The sequence below is a fragment of the Genypterus blacodes genome, unplaced genomic scaffold (assembly GCF_046128005.1).
Source record: "Genypterus blacodes isolate CSIRO-AG114 ecotype Tasmania unplaced genomic scaffold, CSIRO-AGI_Gbla_v1 ptg000032l_1, whole genome shotgun sequence".
NCBI classification, from domain to species: Eukaryota; Metazoa; Chordata; class Actinopteri; order Ophidiiformes; family Ophidiidae; genus Genypterus; species Genypterus blacodes.
The window spans coordinates 3114537-3137156 of NW_027466845.1; the positions used below are offsets into that span (position 1 = coordinate 3114537).

At 41.9% G+C, this 22620-nt stretch overlaps 3 protein-coding genes across 4 annotated transcripts in view; all 3 read right to left on the minus strand.

Annotated features, from left to right (window-relative positions):
- The window catches only part of b3glcta (beta 3-glucosyltransferase a), a 49735-nt gene extending 48659 nt beyond the window's left edge, over positions 1-1076 (minus strand). Inside the window, exon 1 of one of the 2 annotated variants that reach the window (XM_076145904.1) lies at positions 884-1076. In XM_076145904.1, coding sequence (XP_076002019.1) covers positions 884-947 — 64 coding nt within the window. In that variant the 5' untranslated portion in view covers positions 948-1076. The remainder of the gene's footprint in view (positions 1-883) is intronic. The other variant, XM_076145905.1, reaches the window with a different exon arrangement.
- A 3525-nt stretch (positions 1077-4601) lies between these two features.
- Positions 4602-18108, minus strand: wdr95 (WD40 repeat domain 95). Its single transcript, XM_076146217.1, has 28 exons — positions 17854-18108; positions 16587-16640; positions 16415-16498; positions 16204-16269; positions 15328-15558; positions 15062-15147; positions 14869-14961; positions 13962-13985; positions 13533-13650; positions 13379-13448; positions 12311-12551; positions 12111-12216; positions 11554-11725; positions 11334-11416; positions 11100-11206; positions 10944-11023; positions 10791-10845; positions 10660-10705; positions 10348-10407; positions 7703-7829; positions 7488-7583; positions 7341-7399; positions 6685-6823; positions 6564-6603; positions 6070-6158; positions 5026-5210; positions 4810-4883; positions 4602-4698 (listed from the first exon to the last, which is right to left on the minus strand). Exons 1-28 carry the CDS (start codon positions 18106-18108, stop codon positions 4602-4604), a joined length of 2937 nt encoding a protein of 978 aa, XP_076002332.1.
- Positions 18109-19166: 1058 nt separating this feature from the next.
- On the minus strand, positions 19167-21138 carry tex26 (testis expressed 26). Its single transcript, XM_076146567.1, has 7 exons — positions 21126-21138; positions 20809-20893; positions 20529-20691; positions 20271-20427; positions 19937-20122; positions 19662-19841; positions 19167-19569 (listed from the first exon to the last, which is right to left on the minus strand). Exons 1-7 carry the CDS (start codon positions 21136-21138, stop codon positions 19454-19456), a joined length of 900 nt encoding a protein of 299 aa, XP_076002682.1. The 3' UTR covers positions 19167-19453.
- Positions 21139-22620: the final 1482 nt, after the last annotated feature.

Here is a 22620-nt window from a genome sequence, read left to right on the forward strand (position 1 = left end):
CACTGACTCACTCCATTTCTCCCAGCGTGACACCCTGACATGACACATTTGCTGCACCGTGTGTATGTATATATACTGAATATAATGTTTTTCCCAGAGAGCAGTTCTATCTTTGGCAACTCCGAGTGGTGTTGTGCTTTTAATGCGCTGCTGTTCCTGAGGAAACAACTTGGATTCGCCATTGAAGCAATTAAATGCGCGTCGAAACATTACGCGTTTAAATACACTTATCTGTGTCGAACCATAACTTGTCATGGTGCTGCGAAAAACACTGTTGAGTATTATTTACAGGCGTTTCCTTGACTAGGAGCAAAAACAGGAGTGAACCTCTGTAAAATCCTATATTTTATCTGAAACTGTTCACATTTCGACACAAAATAACTGAAAAATAGCACTTTCTAACGCTTACAGTATCTGTTTGAGCCGTCGCTATGTCACCGGGAAGCGACTTGGAGCAGCTCGCGGACACAACACACATTCATTCCGCATAAAGTGTTTCTCTTTCTCAACGCTTCGCGTGTTTCGTTCGAACGCAAACTTCCCCAGTCGCTGGTCTCGGTGAACACACACACACAGACACACAGCAACCGGTATGTGCGGATCTCTTCTCTCTCTCAACTCCTCAGGAAGTTCAGGGCGAACCATGGCTGCACACACGCACGTACACACACACGCACTCACGCAGACTTCTGAAACAGTTATGGACACGCAGAGGGGGAGAGCTCGTTCCTTCTGTCGGCTGGAAACGGCGTCTCCAGCGCTCACACCGAGCTCACCTCTCAGTTAAAAACACTTTGCCCTCCCCCGTGAGTGTGTGTGTGTGTCGTTACGTCCCACCCAGCTGCCTCTGACACAAGGATTACAAAGTAAAGTAAGTACTTACAGAAGGAGAGAAGAATCAAACAGCCTGCTACTTTGTGCCCGAGTGGAGGCTTGTTGGAGATCATCCTGCGGAGGTGTGGGAGCAGGAGGCTCGCCGTGCATGAGCTCTCTGGCGGGGGTTTAAAGACAGACAACACTGGGCTTCCCCTTCACGCAGGCACAGGGAAAACGGGGAGTGGGTCTCTGGCTGCTGGTGGCATCCCCGCTTTCTGTGCGAGGCGCATGGACGCCCTCTACCGGCCACAGCGCCTCACTGAATCCGGTCAGCGGGAGAGCTCGAGGCGAAAAGTCACTCATCTTCTAAAATCAAATAAGATGAGATTGAATAAATAAATAATGTAAAGATTTAATTGGAATAGGTAATAACAATAAATCGGTGCAGGCATTTCATAGTGGATGTTATGGCTTGTCATAGCAACATAAGCAAAGCTGTAATCATACATGTAGAAATATGTTTAAAGGCTGTATATGTACAATCAACATTTTATTGTAACATATACTTGTACTTGTTTACTTTCTGCCCCTGTATCAAAGATCAAGTGCGATGGCTTCTTTCCAGGTGCCAATAAGCACCGTTTACTTACTGGAACACTGTCAGAAACATTCTCTCTTAAGTACAGTATGTAACTAAACAGGATTTATCTAGAATTTGCTGAACATCCTGATAGGAATCTATAAATTGCTCTGTTCCATGTAAGTGTGTGATTACGCCATGTCAGGAAGCGTGTACACATATAAATGGAATGCGGCCATTATTACCTGTCAAATGTCTGCACTGAAAGCCCTCTACAGCTGTGGAGACCAGAGGGGGATGGGCTCAGATAAGCTGCACTTCCTGCTTTCAAGCCAAGAACACATGCACTCAAACACACACACACACACACACACACACACACACACACACACACACACACACACACACATACACACACACACACACACACACACACACACCTCTTTCTATATAAGTAGGAGTTAGTGGTAGAGCATTTGTAAGGTAAATAAGCCTAAATATTTGGTTTTAGATTTGGACCCTTTGTCTGTTTTCTCTTACAGGTGAACTCATCTTTCTTGCTTGTCTGTTTGCCTCATTTCAAACAATACATGAAGGCAGCGTTTCTTCAGATCTGCCTCGACAGTTCAGTTCAGATTTGTGAGAATGAACAAATCTCTGCCAGAGCGAGAAACGAAAACCAAGGCAGCGCCGCGTCGGATTTTCCTCAGAGTGACAGTAAATGAAAGATCTCATTTGTGGATACGGTGACAGTTTGTTTGCTTTGTTACAAAGACAAAGTTTGCTTTTCTGGTTCATGCTTGTGGACAAACAACAAAGTCTGTCTCAAGTTCAGTGCCACGGCAGCAGCTTCTGTCTGATTCAAGCTTCAGCCTTGCAGGTTGTGATTTAATCATGCTCATTACTTCTGATGAACTATTTGAGAACAACACCTATATCACAATTACGACACATCTGGCCTTATTTGGTGGCACGTTGTTGCCCCCTTCTTGTGATGTCATCAAAACGTCTATACATTACTTAACCATACATTTAAGAACAATATGATTGATTTGATCCTCTAGTTCATCTCTGGCTCTTCCGTCCTTCGCTGAATTTTCACTTAAATACCACGTTTCTCCTCCACACTGGGTGGAACTCAAACGTGTGGCTTTGTGGATCGCTGTGACCTATAATTAAGATGTTTCCCATCCAGAAGCCACTCAGCCTTCCGTGTGTAAATTACCCTCCTATTTATCCATCTAAAGGTTGGTTTCCTTCGCTGAACTTAACTGAATAATTCATGCTTCCAACTGCTTTGAATGCATGTGGATATTTAGGTAATAGGGTATAAGGCCAACTGCTGTTAGTCAATGCAATTAAATATGAATGCATTGTTTACGCCCTTGCCTGAATTACTCCTCTAATTATTGTTTGGTAACATTTCATTATATGCCATCATGCCTGCCCAGTAACACTAAGGCCGCTGAAGAACGGATGATAATTGGCGAGTTTCGTATGAGTTCTATGAGGCCACATAGTGATCCACCAAAATGTAAACGTCATGTTGACAATGTAGTCGACGAGCTGCGCAAAATGCATTTGTATGCACGCGCAACACTCATCATTTATTCCCTCTGTCTGTCTGTCCTCTCTGGACGTTATACTTGAAATGCACAGCCGAGCCGCCTGTGTTCACAGCTGTCAAACGCAATAAACTGTTACTCCTCTGGTTATTTATATTAGTGGAAGGTGATCCGATCACGCACCGTGGCGGCGTCTGTCTTCCTTATGTTACCCTGGCCAGGCAGCATTTAAAGGCACAAACCCGCAGCGTCAGATGGACTTTAATTTGGTCACATCTTCAGAGCTGTAAAGCGGGGAGAGAGAAGAGTGGAGAAGTGGAGGAAGCTTAATATGATTCATCTGACAAACAATAGAGTTCAATATACTGGGAGAATTCTATTGGTGGTGTAGAATGTAAGAGAACACTTATATCCTATATTCAGGGATGCCACGGTGATGTTGTGGGTTTGTAGGTTAGGTTTTGTGAGTATCTGTGAAAGTAATGACCTCATAAATACCTCAGCTCTCAATTAAAGTGTAATGGTGTACAAACATCTTCCTTTTGCTTTACACCTTAGTCCAGTGTTTTTGTTAGAGCGTAGGTCTCAGGAACACTATGGAAAGCGAGCACCACCCCACTGTCTCGAGTCATAAATGTTAAAGTGATCACTGCAGCTCAGGTCCGCAGCCCCGTTTCCATCTCTCCTCCCTCCTCCATCTGTGAGACCCGAACAGTTTTGTGTGGCAAAAATGCAAATGGCAGCAGCCTGAAGTTTGTGTAACTGCACTCAGGGAAGCATTTAGTTCAGGTTGTTTGGCTCCTTCTCGTTTGAGGAGCTGTGCCTCCCGCAAACCTGCAAAACCCTCCAGGGGAACGCTTGTAATGGTTTATGTGAATTCATGGGGACATTGTGCTCATTGTCACATTTTCTGTTTCTATAGTACCTCCATCTGGAGCCTTTAATATGGTGGACAGCCAGCGATGTAAAATCTGCACCCACAGCTGCCAAATCATAGAGAAAGAGTTTTGTTGTAAAAATGTTCACATATCAAGACAAACTGGTTTTCTGCAGACGCGTTCATTTTAACACAGTACTTTTGCACATTTATAGTACAATAAATGTTAACTGGCAGCTGTTTAGTCTTGAGGATGTTCCGAGCTTGTTCCCACTCACATGAACCTTAGGTGACCCCAGGTGTGAACGACTCTCAGAGGAGTGATGAACAGCAAACAGCTCCAGTCCAGTTTCCATCAAGCGCTGCAAGATATCCAACAACCTTCATAAACACGACAGCTGTGAATTATATCTGTCAGGTCCGTTATGGAGCCGGACGGGGAGCACTGGACCGTTCTTATGTGTTCAATTTGCAAAGTGAATCCAGTTAAAATCATCACCTTATCGATTTCCATTTATATTCGAAAAAGAGGAGCTGCAGAAGGGATTTCAAAGCTCTCAGATAAATGAGATGAATGGGTCAAAGAGGCTGCACATAATTGCGTTGCTTCAGCAGTTGCAGTATATATTGCTCATAATGGGATGTTGTTTTTTCAGATTGTTCCTTTGGTGTAGCTCTTCAGTGGAGCTCTTATTGTCTTTTCTGCCAACTCCGTTTTCTCAGCGCTTCATACGAAAGGATCGATACCAGCAGGGGGTCCAGGTCATGAAGGGTGCATTGGTGGATCCCCATTATCAACGCTCTTCAGGCTGCAATGGTTCAATAGCTCGTTAGTCTGCTGGAAACTTTCACGACAGAATCTGAAACACAGAAGAAGGTATTCGTACTCTGTATATTCAATTCCTCACAGAGATAAATGTGCATCTTTATTTTTGCAAAGGTTCTAACTCACCCTTTCTTTCGTTCCTCACATTTCATTTTCCTCAACGTCTGTGTCCCTGATAGACGGCAGAGGAAGTCTTTGCTCGCCACGCGTCTCCTCTGACTGCAATTATGCCACAAAATGAACAGGGAAAGGTCAGTTTGGGTTCAACGTCTGGAGTGGGGAGCGAGAGAAGAACCCTGCTGAGCTCAGATAATCATTTATGGAGTAAAGCAAACATTCATTATTAACACCTAGTACTTACCTTAGCTCCACGCCTGTCAATCTCAGCCCCGTCAGGATCAGTGGAATCAGTAAGGCGTGATTTTGCATTCAGAAATTTGTGAACCGGCATACTGAGGGGATCAATCAAAACCTCATAGGGGACAGCGGGATGCATCCAGGAAGAGGAGATGTGAACATTCCATCTCTCAGATTGACCAAATGTTCCTGTGGAGAACAAACGTGCCACATTTATGTTTACCCAAATTGCACTGCAGGACACGGCCACTTCTTACAGACGTCTGGATTCATTTTGTGTCATTTCTCTCAGGTGTTCTGTCCTACTGTGCAAAACATCCCCTGCAGCCTGGAGAACAACTGAGACTGTTTTCAAAAGGTAAATCATTTTGAAACTTGAAACACAACCAAGACAAAACCTTCTGAGACAAAAAAACAACAACAACAAAAAGCTGCAATGACGCAAATGAGACGATGAAAGACAATGAAATATTTAAATATGGTATTGATATAACTGAATTGCTTTTTAAGGTTGCAGTGAACAAAAGATCAGAGCCTTTGTTGTTTCTGAAGAGGGCTGGAATTTATGAGATGTGTGTGGAATGTTAAGGAAATTCCAATCTGTGTGTTTAGATGACAAACATTCCATAAATTCAAAGACTTGAGAACATCCAAGTCCATGTGCTTTTGTATTACTGTGTTCATGTTAGCTACGTATATCCAGTATGTTCCAGATGTAAGGAAAATTCGTACCTGGAAGTGTAAATGTTAAGCACGAGAGAAAAGGCCTCAAACAAGAGCAAACAGCAGAGACAGACGTGAAACATAAAGGTCACAATTTTCACATACAGCAGTGCGGAAATCAGATCAATCATAGATTCTTTCCCTGGCACATGTAATGTGTGTTCTGTTCTGTTCTGGCAGACGGCTCGGTATGAGGTCAGACTCTCTTGTTATTCCTGAGAGTTCCACCTTCCAAACGCCGTAACGTGGTTGAGATTAATGTTGTTTGCTTGAACATTAATAATTTCAAAAACAAGAGAAGTGACAAATACTAAATGACACCCACCGACAAACTCTCCACAGGCACTCCAGAGGCGCACAGTGCCGTCTGTGGATGAGGTAAGAACCACTTGATCACTGTCAACAATCTGCAAGCTGGAGCCAGAGTAAAGAGACGTGAGACAAAATGGAAGAAGGCGTTTCTGACAGAACTCTCTACATCATCCGCTGTATTGTTGCGTTGGCTGGCAGACGCACCACAGGCGGCAGCTCACCTATTAATGATTTGGTTGTCTATTTAAGATAACACGCACACGGCTCACATGCGGTCTCTGCTAGGCTCTCTACTCTCTGAACTAATACCGCCCGAGCCTGAGAATGATCCATTCCACTGCATATACTGTATGTCCTTGGGTGGTTTAGAGTTTTCAATAAAAGTGACAACCACAACATATAGTCCTATTTTCCTACAGCTACTGGATAGTTCGATATCCCAGGAAGAGTTAGTTACAGAAATAACAAAAACCCCTGGTGTGGATGAATGCTGTGTATTTCACATACCCTGTTACTTTGTTGGTGTGGGCCCGCCACATGTATTCAGCTGTAAACAACAAAGGAAAGTACTCAATTTACATGTTTGATAGACTTAAGATTACAGTATAACATAGGTATGGTATCGTACCTCTTGGTTGTTTGGGCTGAGGCTTGAGAGTAAATTTCTCCGTGTTGTAAACGTGGATGTAACCGATGTGGTCGGCTGCATACAACAACGTGTCCCCACCTCCTTTAGCCATTTTTATTATCTTTTGTTGGAATCTGGACTGGTAATGTGAAATACATGGCAAACATTAGACCAAGCCCAAAAAAACACACATTTGTTATTTTTCCATAATAATAATAATAAAAAGGACAGAATCACAATTGCGGCGCAGTTACCTTCCTGCAGTGAGACATAATGGCTGGTATGTAATGCCCAGAATAAAGTAATCACATGATGTGTCCTCTGTATGTGGCTGTAGATGCGTTGCTAGGCTACAAGAGATTTTTCCATTTTCTTTATGTGTACTGCGTTTTATAGGTGGATGTTTCATTTCTGCTTGGAGGAGGACGCAACGCTGCTCCCGTCGACCCCAATTTCCCCCCATCGCCCGGTATTAAAGGGCCGTGCTTTGCCTGTGGCTGGGAGGAAGGTAACTGATCACCATCCAGAGCCCAGACACAGGCGCAGCATGAATTCTTTTACCGTTGAACAAGCTATTTGCTGGTGAGAGACGGAAAGTTAAAACGAGTTTCCTATCGCTCCATAAGTGAAAAGTTTTGTCTTGTTAAATATCTTACGGCTTTGAAGCTGCTCACAAACTTTCCTCCGGCGTGCACATTCCAGAGATTTACACAACCTTGGGAGAGAGAAAACAATCTGTTAGTACCGTTTTGTTAAACACTGTGCAGTCTTGCGTTCTCATTAATGCTGTTCATGACACTGACCCTTGACTCCAGATGACAGGAGAATTGTAGCTGATGGAAATTGCTGTAATTTGGGCTTCTTCAGGAAAACGATGCTTGGAATGCTTGTATCCAACCCTGGTTTACAGACAAATACAAGACAAATAAAGTAAGAGAAGCAACTCCTTTAGCAGCTGATTGCAGGATTTACTTCGAGTGTGTGAAGCCACCTTGGTGTTCAGGCAGAAGGGAGCTACCAAAGCGGCACTGTGTATGTCCAGAAACTGCATTCCACACGATAATCTCTCCATCATAGCTGCTGGTGGCCAGGAGTGTCGGGGGACACTGTGCTATGCAAAGTATGTCATCTTTGTGTCCATTTACCTGAGGACGGAAAACGTGCACGACTTAACAAGCACAGAATGCAAACTCGAGCTGAAACTCATTTGCAAATCAACAGCGATTTATTCCCATTTTTGTGATTTTGTGGGATATCCGAAATGGGTATTATTCATCGATCCATGACTGTTGTGTGTGTGTGTGTAGATATTGTGCAATGACTTGAGTGTTATTACTGTCTATCTACTAGCAGCAAGAGAACACACACAAGGTTCTCGTCTATGTCTTATTTAAAGCTAGATCACTTTGGAGAGGATAAAGCAGCTCTCACAGATGAAGTGGAATTGAAATTGAAGTTTTGAAAAAAAATCTTCATGGCTAGTTCCCCTTCAAGAGCCGTGAGCGACTCGGGCTGATAACTGCATCGACGCAGCCCATGCGTTGCGCAGAAATATCAATTTGTTTTCCCCCCCGAGAGCTGATTTTGTTCACAGAACTCACAGCAAAGTGTGTCGTACATTTTCGGATCAGCTCGATTTGACGTGGAGGCCCAGAGCGAGCTAGACTTTGCCAAACATTCGCGCTGCTGTATCGCTCACTGACACACTAAGTGATTTATCAAGTGCCTCTGTGCTTCTCCCTTGCTGAGCCCAACAGGAGTATCAGCTGGGCGAGACGCTGCCAACAAGACGCTGCACAGAAAGATGAAGCAAATCAGTCACAGCAGAAGGCTATTTTTTTTTTTACTTGGATGGCGATAAGAAAGCTTATATTGTGTTCAAAGCCAAATTTAAGTTAAAAATTTAATGAGACACCAATACCCGACTTCTGCACATCTGCAGTGTTAGAGAAATTCACGGATTACCATAAAGGCTTGTTGGCTACAAGACGTGGACCAATATATGTAAAACAAGCCATTGATCTTCCCTCTGCAGGCCATTAATGAAAAACAATTCCAGGCGAGGTCACTAACTATCTTCACTGGCCACTGAAATGCAATCTCTCTGCTCGGCTAATGGGCCTCTTTGGGTTGAGCGTAACCGTCGGTCTGTAATGAAAAGCATGGCGAAGGGCCGCACGCCGCCTCCCGCGATGGATCACACAGCGTTTGTGAGGATTGATTCTCCTTCCTGCGGCTAATGTGGAGAGAACTGTGTCTGGCTGTCACAGGGCAAATTCAAAGGGTTAAATCAGAGAAAAGGACGGCTGTGTGTGTAACTTGTGAGATGATTATGAAGACGATGATTTTAAGAGGTAAAAGATAAGAGAGTTTTCCTAAAGTGCCAATTTCTATAAAACAGAAATAGATGAGCTATTGTTTCTATGGGGACAGAAGTTTGCTTCAAAGCTCCAATTTGCTGTAACTTCAGGAATTTGGCAAACAAGGCTCCCCGGCTAAATATGAATAACAACTCTATTATATTGTATAAACGTTTAGATTGATAGCTTTGTATAGATATGGAAGATAGAGACAGGCTGGCACATTGTAAGTATCTATAGTATAACAGACAGTCACTGTAGTGCAAGTAGAAGCAGAATGGTGGAGACGTTTCGGTTCATTACAAAAAGAAGATGAGTTTTGTGGTACAGATATGTTACTCTGCTAAATTATTGGACAAATGGAAATGAATCTGTTTGATTTTGTCACCACAGATGCCTGATGAGTATTTCAGCCGGCGTGCAATCAGAATGGGCCATCCTGACAGTTCTTGAATGAAACTAAAAGTATTCATTACATTCTGTAGGGGTCAACAACCATAAGAAGAAAACAGAACTCAATCTTTTATATGGCCTGGAGCTTCAAAAGGGGGAACGAGATCCAAAGCATCTACAAAAAGGTAATAGAAATCTGAAAATAGAAAGAAAAGGAGCAGGAGGTGATGGAGAAAAAGGAGAGAAGGGTAGAGGGGCGGATGAATGTTCCTGCAGGCGGCAGGTCAGAGATCAGGGAGGCTTTTTTCCTCATCTCCATCGGAGCTTTACAGCCAGTCAGCAAAAACAAATCTTAGGACCAAAGCATATTTTGTCCTCCATCTGTCTGTGAAACACGAATGCACAGGCAGACGGGCTTGTGGGAGCAGCGACGTGAAGCCACAGACACAACGGGCCAACGATGTGTCAGTTTCCACACAGCCTGAGGTTATACATCCAAATGGAAAACGCGTCTGAAAGTTGTCTTCATCTAAACTAAAAACACTGAAGTCAATCAATAATCACCTACAGATATTTCATTAGAGGAGAATTAGCTGCCTCCGTTTTACCGTGTTGTCATTACGTTGAATGATTGGATGACATTACGCACAAATGGGTTTTGAATTGCACATTCGGTTCACGACAACAACAAAAAGAATCCATTTGTTATTTGGAAGCTTCACTTTTTGAAATGGAGCCATAATGATGGAATAATAATTGAATCCGACCACGTGGTGGATTCTGCTTCAAAGAAACGTCACAGTGGGGAATACAAACACTCAGTCAGAGCCTGTTTAAATGCTAATTGCTTTAGCCTGCGGAAACATCAACCAAAACGTATTGTCAAAACAGTTTGGTACTCATTAATCACCAGATCATCCTGCCATGAAGGTTGCGGCCTCTGGACATGGCGGTGGTCGGCGGGTGCGTCCTGACAAGAAGCCAAGTAGTAAACAAACATGAGCCATCACACATATCAAAACATGTGTCGTTGTCTGGGTTATGGTAGACTTAATGTGTTTGGGGATTTGGTATATAAAGACTATTAAAACACGATAAAGTGTGAAGTGCCGATAGATTTGAAGGGAATTCAAGGAATAGTGACAATTCAAAATGGAGCCAATAGATTGAAACATAAAACTGATATATGACACACGCAGACAACAGCCGTGTCTTTACTCACCAGGTAAACATCAATCTTCCGCTCCCAGCCGACACACATCACATATCTTCAGAAATGAATGACATCAAATTCAACAGGTATTGCAGATGATACGAAGCACAGACGTACACGTCGTCAAAACGAATACTCACGAATTCCTGTGAACTTCCACGTAGGCGCAGTCACAAACTTCCTGGCATTCACCGTCTACAGGGCAACATGTAAAAGGTTTTAACATATTTACTGGAGAACTCTGTCAAAAGTTTCCTTAATGAAGTGATGTCATTTTGATTTAGAGTACGTACCCCTCTTAAGCGTCTTCAGGCACTGACCATTGTTGAAGTTCCAGATCTTTAAACAACCATCTTGTCCCCCTGTGATGAGTCTGTGAACACAAGCACACAGTGTGACCAAGTACTTTGTGAAGGTAACATTTTAAAACTGTGCCTCATGTACATTACCTCCGACCTTTGGGGTCAAAAGTCATGCAGGTGATGGCAGACGAGCCGTGCGCCACCCCAAACTCAAAAACCGGAGAGCCGGTGTCAAAATCCCAGACTTTCACCACCTAATAACAGCAAAGTACACGCAGCCAGCATGACCGATTAAATTTGATGGTGCGAGACTGGAATCGTTTTAGAGAGTGGAGCTGGTCATCTGTGTCCGTAGCGTTGCACCCATGCTAATCTACTCACAGATCCCTCACTGCAGCTGACAACTTGACGAAACTCCTTACTGAAGCCGCAGCACATTACAGGCTCATTATGTGAAACAGTCAGGCGCCTGTGAAGCTGTTGTCTCCTAACAGAAAAAATGGAATGAAATGAACAACAAGTAGATGAATATTAAGGCGCTGCAGCCATCCATGAATCCAAAAAAGACTTTACAATGCTTATAGAATTCTTTCTTCTTGAATCAAGCCCGACCTTAAGCCCTTGACCTTAAGGGAGAGCACAGCCATTGAGTCTGCTGCGATGTAAAGGTTCTTTACGTCAGGAGAATACAGGCATGCAGATAAGTCCCCATGAATCCCACTTGCTTTGGGAGGGGCCGTGTACAGGCAGCACTCATCTTGAATATCCCAGATCTGGAAATAAAAAGCAATGAAAACGCTTCATGTACGTACAAAAGATTCTATTCCTTCTACGTTCCTTAAGCACAATTAGCACGGTATTAACAGCATGAATAAGCGTACCCTGTCCTCCAAATATACAACATATTGTATAGACGTCCATCCATTGAGCAAAGGCATAGAGAGGTGGCGTTCGTTGATTGTAATGCCAGAGTGATTCTATTCACAAATGCCTGGTCTAGGACTGAAGGTCAGTGGAAGCATACTCCAATTTATGCAGGTTTCAATATAATGAAGACATTTTTAGATAACCAGTCTATCTCCTTATCGAGTGTAGTGCAAGTCTTAATGTGCATGTAAACGTACTGAGTGACACATGATAAGATGAGACGTGACCTACTTTGACAGTGTTGTCCGTTGAGACAGAGAAGATCTGATTGTCATCTGAGGAGATGCAAAGGTAGAAGATGGGAGCAGCGTGGCCTTTCAAAATCCCTGTTGGTTTCCTAGCAAATTAAAATAGAACAAAGCGGATAGATGGTAAATTACCTCATCTAATAAGAGAACCCAGTACAAAAAACAGAAAACGTAGTTCCCTACCCTGGAAAATAAGGGTTCCACATGCGTATAAGTCTGTCCAAGCCACCGGTGACGAGCAGGCTGTGCTTTTCAGAAAGGTCAAAGGTCTTCACACCTTTATAGTTGCTGAAGACCGTCTGGTCACGGGATGCTCGGTGCTGTGGAGTCCAGCTCAGTTGGATCTTCTTCGTCTTGCCTTCGTAGCAGGCCTCCTTAATCTCCCTCAGCTGCTGATCAACGTTTGTCAGAGGCAGCAAACAGCCTTAAGATGCAGAGAGCATTTTAACTCAATGCCACCTGTACTCACATCCATCAAAACATGCTTTTGATTTATGGGCAAGTCATTATGAGAAGATACTGGACGCACAAAATATAGTGTTAGCAATTGCACATGCCCACACACACAGAGACACACAGAGACACACAGACACACACACACGGACACACACACGGACACAGGGGCTTTGATTGGTGAATCTGTGATAGATGAGTCATGATGAGTCATCGCTCACATCTCTCCCATCAGGCTGCCTCGTGTTCAGATGAGACTTTGCTGGACATTAGCGTAAAAGATCGTCAATCAATTTAATCACATTTCTGTCTCCATCTCCATGTAGTATTTCGTATTCTGGTTTTAAAATTAGACACGGCGAGGAAGATGTATGTATGTGGACTCATATTGTGTTTTTGTTATGATAATAAAGATATCAGCGCATCTATTTCTGTGCTCGTTCTTTACGGAACATTGCACACATTTATGGGGCACCAGGAGCAACACTGAGGACTTTGTGTGCAAAATGAGTTCTGTGCCTCAAAATGAATATTTTCATGACAAAACCAAGTAACACCTCCACACATTTTGTCCATGAAAAGACTTCATGGGTGTTATTTTTCATTTCGTCCACAACACAAAAGCGTTTGTATTTGGTCTTTGAGTTGAGGATGAAATTAGCTGTGCTGTTGTGTCGCTGCAGGAAATAAATGATCCCTTTTTCGTTTTTGTGCATGTGAACTCATTTTACGTATAGACAAAATCCTCTATGTTCCACCTGGCGCCGCATACACACAAGAAAAACATGCAAAAATTACCCATGACAAGTGAGGACGCGTCTTCATTAGAGGAGGAGACAACAGCTCGGAAACTGGGGAAATATTTGACCTAAAATTCAGAAAGAAGTATTAGTGGGGTGGTGAATCTGACAGTGACACATAGAAAAGAGATATCGGATGTGTATTGTCTCACCTGTGTCACCCAGTCTTGATGGATTTTCCATTGGACAAAAACAACATTTGGACAGACTACCGCACTGTCAATCGTTATGGTTGGCGTGTTTTCAATCTTTGGTGATTTATTCCACAATCTATGAAAAGAAGAGTGGTGATTAACAGTCACTCCTGTAATTGGTCAAAATTATTCAACCTCACATTCACTTCACACCATACAATTTCTCAGATTTGGCAGCAAAGTTTTTGGAAGCGAAAGGTGTAATTTTCCATTTTATCTTGAGAGTGGTCGTGTTAATGTGACTCTGCTCCCCTGCTGTATTTTCTTCATGCACTTTGTGCCGATAAGTTAATGATCTTAACTGTCATGCAGATTTTACCAATCAAACCCACTGAATACACTGAAATGTGTTCCATTTAACCAGTTTATCCATTAACAATATAATACCTTCCATTCTTACACATCACTACCCTAGAACAGCACTCACACAGTACTACATTCATCACACAGTGGTTGAGGAGGAAACCTTGGACATGTAAAACCTTCAAAAGGCTCTAAATAGATTCCAGTCAGAGCTTTCAGTCATTCTGATGCGGAATCAGATTGTGCAGAATCATCATTAGTCCAATTTATGAGGATCTCAAGTTTTTTCATTGTGACATATTACTAGAAGTGTTCTTTGGTTCAGAAATGAACTCAAGTCATTCAGAAACTTTCAGTATAATGTAACTAATTAATAGGAAATCATATTTTTCTCCTTGCACACTTATTCTTTTTTAATTAGGTGTGAAAATGAAAAAGAAAGCAGGATAATCTGCTTGCTGGTCAAGGTCAGGGTCTCTTTGGTACTCAGTTCAGTTTCCTTTGTCTGCTCGTTTATGTGGACAGACAAGAGTTCAATCAGTGACCCTGAATGGCCAGCACAATAAAGATTTGCTAAAAAAAGCTCTAAAGTCGCCTTTTTAAAGACGAAACTCATGTTCATATTATACTGAATCACAGCATGTATACCATTAAATCAAGAGGAATAAAAGAGCTTGTGTCAAGTTGGTCTTTAGAAAGATGAAAATTACCTCAGGGTCTCTCCAGCAGAGGAGATTAATATGATACACACACATCCCTGAATCACAAACACAAAAATTAACCTTTGGCAGTATTCATCAAGCTGGGCGTGATGGATTTTTCCTGATACTTGAATCTGTAGTCAGAGAAGAGAAACTACCTGAGCGTCTCCATACATAATCGAACATTCATCACGGCCCGTGTAGCTACGGGAAGCAAAACATACAATTCCATTCGTTAAGGATTTATTTGGAGCATTTGGAAGATTTTTACATTCAGTTATATTACTCACCAATAGTCTAATGTCAGAGGTACTGTCTCCAAGGCACTAATCTGGCAAAAAGGCTCCAGGGTGGAAAGCTCATACAGTTGAATCTCCCTGTCCCTGCAAGACCACAGCAACACAAATAAACAAACCTGCATTACACAAAAATAACAAATTCAATACAAATAATCCAGTCTGATGACACAGTTTCTCATGTTACCCTGTTGCGATCACCAGTTTGTTGTACTCTGTCATGACCTTAAAATCACTTGCCCACTTAGACTTCCTGTTTCCAGGCCCTTCATCCTGTCAGGAATGAGCGATGAAAGAAAAGAAATGAGTTTAATTAACATATCTCATATTTTAAAACAAAAACTGGGCATCATAAGTGCTACAAGTCTTAATTTACAACATATGGTTCATCTTATTGTGTCACAAACCCTAATGTTTATGGATTCAGGCAAATGTGAAGAAGTGGAAACATACAAACAAGCTCTTGGTCTTTTGTGGCTTCAGTTCCGGGCTCCAATAACAAACTGTCCCGTCTACCTGCACTGTTACAATGGTGTCCCCAAGGGAGGACTGGATGTTTTGGATGGGAACCCCGTGACATGAAGGCTTGATGGTGGCTGGCAGAGTGAAGGCCACCTGCTTACTGCGTCTAAGGCAATCCTCCTTCTCTCTGTGCTCCAGCAGAATGTACGTGCAGAACTCCTCCTGTGGTAAATAAGTTACAGTTGCATTCCCTGATTATAGAACGATTCTATTAAATTGTGATGTAGCACAGCGGTTCACAAATGTAATGACCTCCTCACCAACAACCCATTAAGTGTGTGATGCAGCAAAATTAATTATTTTACAATATGTGTGTGAAAAGGTACTGACACCTACATGAAATGGAAGTGCTGCATATGAGAGGAGTTGGCCTATTTTTCACTCAAAACTATCAAGCATATCTGAAACCCATTTTAATGAATATATCTGCTTGAGTGCACTTTAAGTACACTTAAAACAAAGGCACAAGTACAGGTACAGCACTGTGTGCACCTAAATGTCCATGGCAGGCTTTTATTTTGGAAAGCATGACCATATCGAGTCAGCACAAAACAAACATCCCATTACTACTGCTTAGTGTTCTGTCGAGTCGGTGCTAAAAAGGCTGATTTAACTTAAATTATTGTGTTTCAGTTACAGTTACACTAACCGGATTACTGCTGCAATGAAACAAGCCTGTCAATTTCATGGTGGCCTAACTTTGGTCTATTTTAGATTCCTGATGTTCGCATGTGTGGAAAAACACTTTGGCTGAGGCAGTTAAAGCCCAGTATGCTTCATAAGAAACAAATATGAATATCATCTCACCCATGAAATCCTTCCCCGGCCTGCGTAATCAATCTTCCGAAATAACGCTTGGATTTGTGCATTTCTCTGTGAAATTCAAATAACAATATTATACAGCACGAGTGTGAGACGATTATTTACTAAAGTCACAATTAATAGTGTCATTGAAAAGGTCTTGTGCCGAGTAATGAAGATGTCAGACACGAGAAAGCAGAGTGACAGAGTGTCTTACTGTGTTGGGTGTATTCAGACATTTCTTCACTATACGTCCAAAATTCCTCTCATCAACGGAGCTCAAGCCATCCTCTTCATATTCCTATATAGATAAACAAAATGCTGTTTAAATAGAGAAATTATCAATGCATGTGTGTTGCTGAAAGGTTTAAGCTTATACAATACTGTACCTCAAATGCTAGTTTGAGTTTCTGCAGGTCATCCACAGACACCTTCTCATCAATCTTAACACAGCCAGAGACAGATCAGTGTGATTATATGCATGAAACACACCATAACATGCCTAATTACTTGCATGCAGGTTGATTATAAATACTGAAGAAAGAAATTGAGTCTTCAACGTGAGTGTACAGCTTGAGCGACACAATTAAACCAGCAATTAAGAAGGAAACCAAAACGCTTCTTCTGCTTTTTCAGTCCACACAAGACAACTCACCAGGCAGTTCGTAATGTCTGAGGGCTAGAAATACAATAAATGGTTAGAGTAGATAATGTCCACCACATCATCATGGACATATGTGATTAAGGTTACACTGGAGAGTATTAATAATATTCTGTATGGCCACCAGAAGCATCCATCCTTCTGTGATGTGTGTGTGTGTGTCTGAGATGAGGGTAGATGACAGGCCACCCTCTCCTCCTTAATGGCCTCTCTTCAATTTGCCAAGGTTTCCTAGCAACGGCCCCTTCATCCATGACATTCTTTGATCTATCATTAATAAATAACAGGGATAAACAGACTAATTCCTCAAGGATGTAACTATAGTCAAGGTTTCCCAATGCTGTCTCCTGAATTGTGGAGATAATTGCTTAATCAATCAGTGTCAGAGCACTCAATGTCTTCAACAGCCTCGCAAATCCTTTCATTTGAACTGCATAACTTTGGACTATTGAGTCTGTTCCACCTAATCTGTTATTGCAAATTTCTCATTACATTAAGCAGGCGAGTGTGACTGATATCTGGGAGTGAACCCCACAATCTTCAGCTAATTCATTTGCACCTCCCTCCTGCGTCATTCCATCATTGCTGTCAATGTGAAAGCTTGGATTTGAATCCAGTGGGGGCCCTCAAAGTACATGGCTCAGCAAATGTGTTTGTTTTATTTTGGCTTGGCACATGCCATCCTGGGCACTGGGAGGGATTGTCAAGTTTGATGTGCAGTCAGGGCAGTGAGTAAAATTGACCATCAGCTTGATTTAAAATAGCATTTGAGGCATTACATCATATTCATTCTCCTTGTCAAGAGTACAAGTCTTTTGGAAAGACCCTGGATGCAGTACTCTAGTGACACCTTGAGGTTAAAAGCTAGAGCTTCATGAAATTTAGCTCACGGGGAGAGTAGCTTTTAAAACAGAGAAACTAGTTGGATGACATCTAAATGGGTCAAGTTTACATATCCGATTTTACACCTGATATATGTTCCTTAAGAACTGTACCTTGAGGCTGGGATTTGAGCCGGCACTGTGGTAGACTTTTGTTGCGAGTTCGGCCTCATCTCCAAATGTGACAGAATGTCTCAGTCTGTTCTGTTTCAGCAGCTCCTTCAACATCCAGTCGGGCTGCTCCTTACTATCTTGAGAGTCACCCAAGGACTCCTCTGCCAGTGGCTCACCCTGAAAACCTGCCCCGCTCCTCAGTTCAGAGAGGATGCTGGGGAGTTGGGTTTTATCAGTTATCTTCACTGAATACATGATTTGCTACTTCATTTGCATTCACTGTAAATGATTAGGGTTAAACATCAGCATGACAGGGTTTAGCTCCTCAATAGATTAAAAATCTCCATCTTATCACAACGTTTTGAGTGCTAAACGTCTTATTTTTCTAAATAGGAGCTTGTCAAGATGAGAACAAGGCTTACATGACCCGATGAGTCAGACTTTGCTTAACAAAACTTAAAACATAATTACGCATAAATCTTATTTATCTTGGAAGTATAATTATGAGTTCCAATGTATCAAGACTTCCAGTATTGCATGGTATCAACTCAGTGCTGCCACAGCTGGCAACTCAGGCACTATGACAACAGTAAACACTCCCTAAACAAGATCTCCCCCTGCAGAGAAGAATACGCGCTTCAATCTACAGTAACAGCTCAATGTGCGCTCTCTGCAAAGTAGAATTAACAGAGTGAAAAATGTGTAATTTGATTGGTGTTGTTATCAAATGGAATGACAACTGTAAATTATTTACAACAGCAGTGAGAGCAACAAAGCAGCAGATTACCTGGTGACTTGGGTGATTTCTAATCCTGCTGAAGTCGAGTATGAGCGAGTCTTTCTTCCCATTGGAATCTTTTTCATTTTACGTTGCTGTATCTGAAAGCTTGACGATGTATAAAGCAAAAAGTAATGCTGCAAATTTCCTCTGTCAGCCCTCCACACACACGTTATGCAGCCAGATCACTCTTTAGTCTACCTGACACTCACTCTAACATTACACCTGGGCATATGAGTCTGCTCTGGTAACCAAGAGACCCGGTGTGACAACTGAACCTATGAGACGACGAAAATCCAAGACCCTGAGAGAAAAACAACCAGGTTACCTTTCATGTTCATGCTCATTTACAATAGTGTCTAGTTCCAAAAATAACAAAACGGAAAAGTCAGACACTACAAAGACTAGATATGGTTTATAAATGTAGATGTTTAATAGAACTTATAATCAGATCTGACAATAAATCGATACTTATCACAGTTCAAACATGCTGTATATTGCAGGTAGCAGAATATATCAGTGATGCCCTGAACGATTGAAGTTTGAAGTGCTGAAAAATGTCGGAATGAGTTCTATACATGAAAGAAAGTGAGAAGTCGTTTGAGTGTTTAGAAAACAACAGGTGCTGCCAATTAAGCAGAGACACAGCGCCTAACAAGATGCAATACACACACACACACACACACAAAAGGAAGGCTGAAAAATGCTGGGAAGCAACTTTTCATCAGTCAGAGATGTAATTAGAACACATGTAAAGTACAATAACATGCTGTAAATCGATCTCCACACAAAAAGATTCCCAAGAGCAAAAAAAGGTGAACTTCACACAGGTCCTGGCCAGACTGATATCCTTTCAGGTGAAGAGGGAGTGAAAACAACACGTGGAAGTTTATTTACTTTCTCCCTGTTGGTTGGATGAGCGTTTCTACTCAGAACTGCAAAGTCAGAACACACATGCACAAATAATATCAATCACCTTAAAGGTTTCACGTGGAATGATTGAGTTTGATGAAAATCGAGAATGTTAAGAAGTACAGATGCTCCTCACCCTCTTCAGGTAGGACTTTATATAACTGCTGCAGCTCATGAGGCCGTAGATTCTTTATCACAGGTGTGGTACTCGTGACTCTCTTTCCACAGAATCGGTCGTACGTTGTCAAATCTGACCTTTTCTGTTGGGTGTGGATGTGCCTCTGAACAACAGTTGGAACTGCAACATACAGAGGACAACCGGCAATGGGCTTGTTGAAGTGGCTTCACAGGTTAATTAGGTTTACAGGCATTGTCAGTGTTTTTTGCACCTACCTATACCATGGCAAGCTACATGCCGACGAGCATTGCAGCTGTGGTACAAATGACTGTCCTGAAGGTCAGGTTTTTGCTTTGGCTGGCAGTAGTTGTCTCTCATTTCTGTTTCAACAGAGACAGTTGCCATTCGCCTGCTGTCTGGGGGTGCAATTCTTCCATCTGCATTATTAATGCATACACATCCTGCACTCGAATTCCATGTCAAAAAAGGAAATAAGCAGTACAGAGTTACTGTATATGAGTATATTTTGAAATGTTTGATTTGGTCAAGCAGGTGATTGAATGTCATTAGCTGAGCCATTCTGACAGGCTCTCAACAGGGTCCACTTACCTTGAGGTAGACCCATAAAGTCACGTCTGTAGATGGAGCGGTACTGTGCTGTCAAGGCCGCACACATATCCTCTTCAGATGGGAGACAATTACCAGGGAATCCCACATAGTCTGGGATTTGAATAGCACCCCTGGGCAGCCTACACATCATGAATGACTTGGAGAATAGAGCATCATTAAATATTTGCATGTACTGTGAGGAGTCATGCGTGGAAAGCAAATTTAGATAAGGGTAATACAGCTCATGCAAATACACACTTGACTTGGGTGTGGGTTGTTTCTCCTCTGTCTGGTTGCTGTTCCTGTGCGAATGCATTCAGGTTTAGAGGTTGGCTTCCAGCTAAATTCCTTTTTGTACACAGTTGGACCAAAAGGACAAGAATGTGAATGTGTGCCTGTAAATGAAGTTGATGCTGGGTACCTATATATGCATGGAGACATAGACAGACACATGATTACAAACACAGAAATATACAAAGGCAGCTAAAACAGTAAAAGTCCATTACTACAAGCCTAGAAGCCCAAGGGCAGCACTTACAGTAGGATTTCTCCAGCTGAATTTGGTCGATAAATGAATTCTCTTCTCTGGGTTGTTTCATATGGATCCCAGCACAGTTTCCTTTCTACAGAATTTTTGTTTTTAAAGGTTATCTTAAAATTACAAGTTAAAAAACTGTGTTAACAAATGAAATAATACAAAAAAAATAGGTGTCCATCCTACTCAGAACAAGAATGAGAGGATTGAATAACAATAATCATCATCATCATCTGAATTATCCAAAAATAAACTTTGAACAAGACTAATGGGTTATTTATCTATGTTGTTTTATATTATGTATTATGCTATAATCTTACCTTTAGTTGCCATGATGTAACTGTTACTCTTTGCCTTCCATTTCTCTGTGACGGTTCACTTCATTGATGACGGTCTTCCTGTAAATGCGAAATGTACCACGTGGATCCTTGTCTAAAATGCAAGAATACAAATATAACGTTTTTGCTATTGTTCTGTTTTGTCTCTATCAACCACTGATATGGAGGTAATCCCAGCTAGATGTTGCTAGGCGCTGTGGTTATGGAGACGCAACCTACAACAGTCTGACCTGCTCAGCAGGGGGGCTGTTGGATTAAACATTTAGCATTCACATATTACAATGCTTCATTTAGTAACACGCTCATAGTGCAATGTTTGAATAGTGGAAGGCACTGAATGAAATCTACAATGTCATATTTAAGGTTAAACTGATACATACATACATACATACATACATACATACATACATACAATATCATGAGATATTGTGTTAATTAATGCTCTTTGGCAAGTGGATCTGGCCAACATTAGCACGAGAATGGACTATGTAATGCCATGGCAACAACAAGCTAAACAAGCAAAGAGGCTTCTGTTTGACATCTTGCTCATTACTGATAATGTCCATCCATCCATCCATTTTCTACCACTTATCCAGGGTCGGGTCGCCGTAGCTGAATGAATAAGGAAGTGAGAAGGGCCTGAAGGGAATATGAATGTATTTTAATGGTGAATGGTTTTCAAATGGGAAGCATTTCAAAAACCATGAAATATGTGAAAATGCTGAAATAACCTGGACGAAGTGAATTGGTTCTGTACTTGAAAGGAAATCAGCAGACAGCTAAAGCTCAAATCCTTTGAAGCTGCACTTTGTTTGAAAACAACAGGTGCAGCCAATTAAGCAGAGAAGCAACTTGGTTCAACTCTAACAAGATAATACACACAGGGAAGGCTGAAAGTTTCAAGTATTTTAAACTTGGGATCTGAAAACGCTAAATGGGTGGCTGAAAGTGTGAAAGTATTAAGAAGTTAGCAGGGACTGAGGAAAATTTTAAAAGCTTTGAATGGGTTTTAGTGTTTTTTTAATGGGATTTGTCAGCTGAAAATGCTGAATATTTAGGAAAATATGAAAGATATGATTACCCAAACTAATAACAATAGTGTCCTGAATATTCTGTACACTTTGACGTTTGAATAATGTATGTAGGTTGATGTATGCATGGGAGGCAGTGGCTCAGTGGGTAGAGTGGGCAGAGCTTCCACTTGGGAACCGGAGGGTCGCCGGTTCGAGCCCCTGAGCAAAGCACCGAACCCTCAATTGCTCCCCCCTCTGCGCAAGGTGGCAATATAATGTAAGCGTCTAATAAAAGCGTCTGCCAAATGATCGTACTATGCTGAACTAGTTCGGAAGAAAACAGAAGAACAATACTGTGCAATTACAGCAACATGCAAACTGCGACGTTAGGAAACTATTCTTACTGTTAAGTCAGTTGACAAAACATTAACTTTGCGTCACTCTTCCTTTTTATCTTTCCTTTT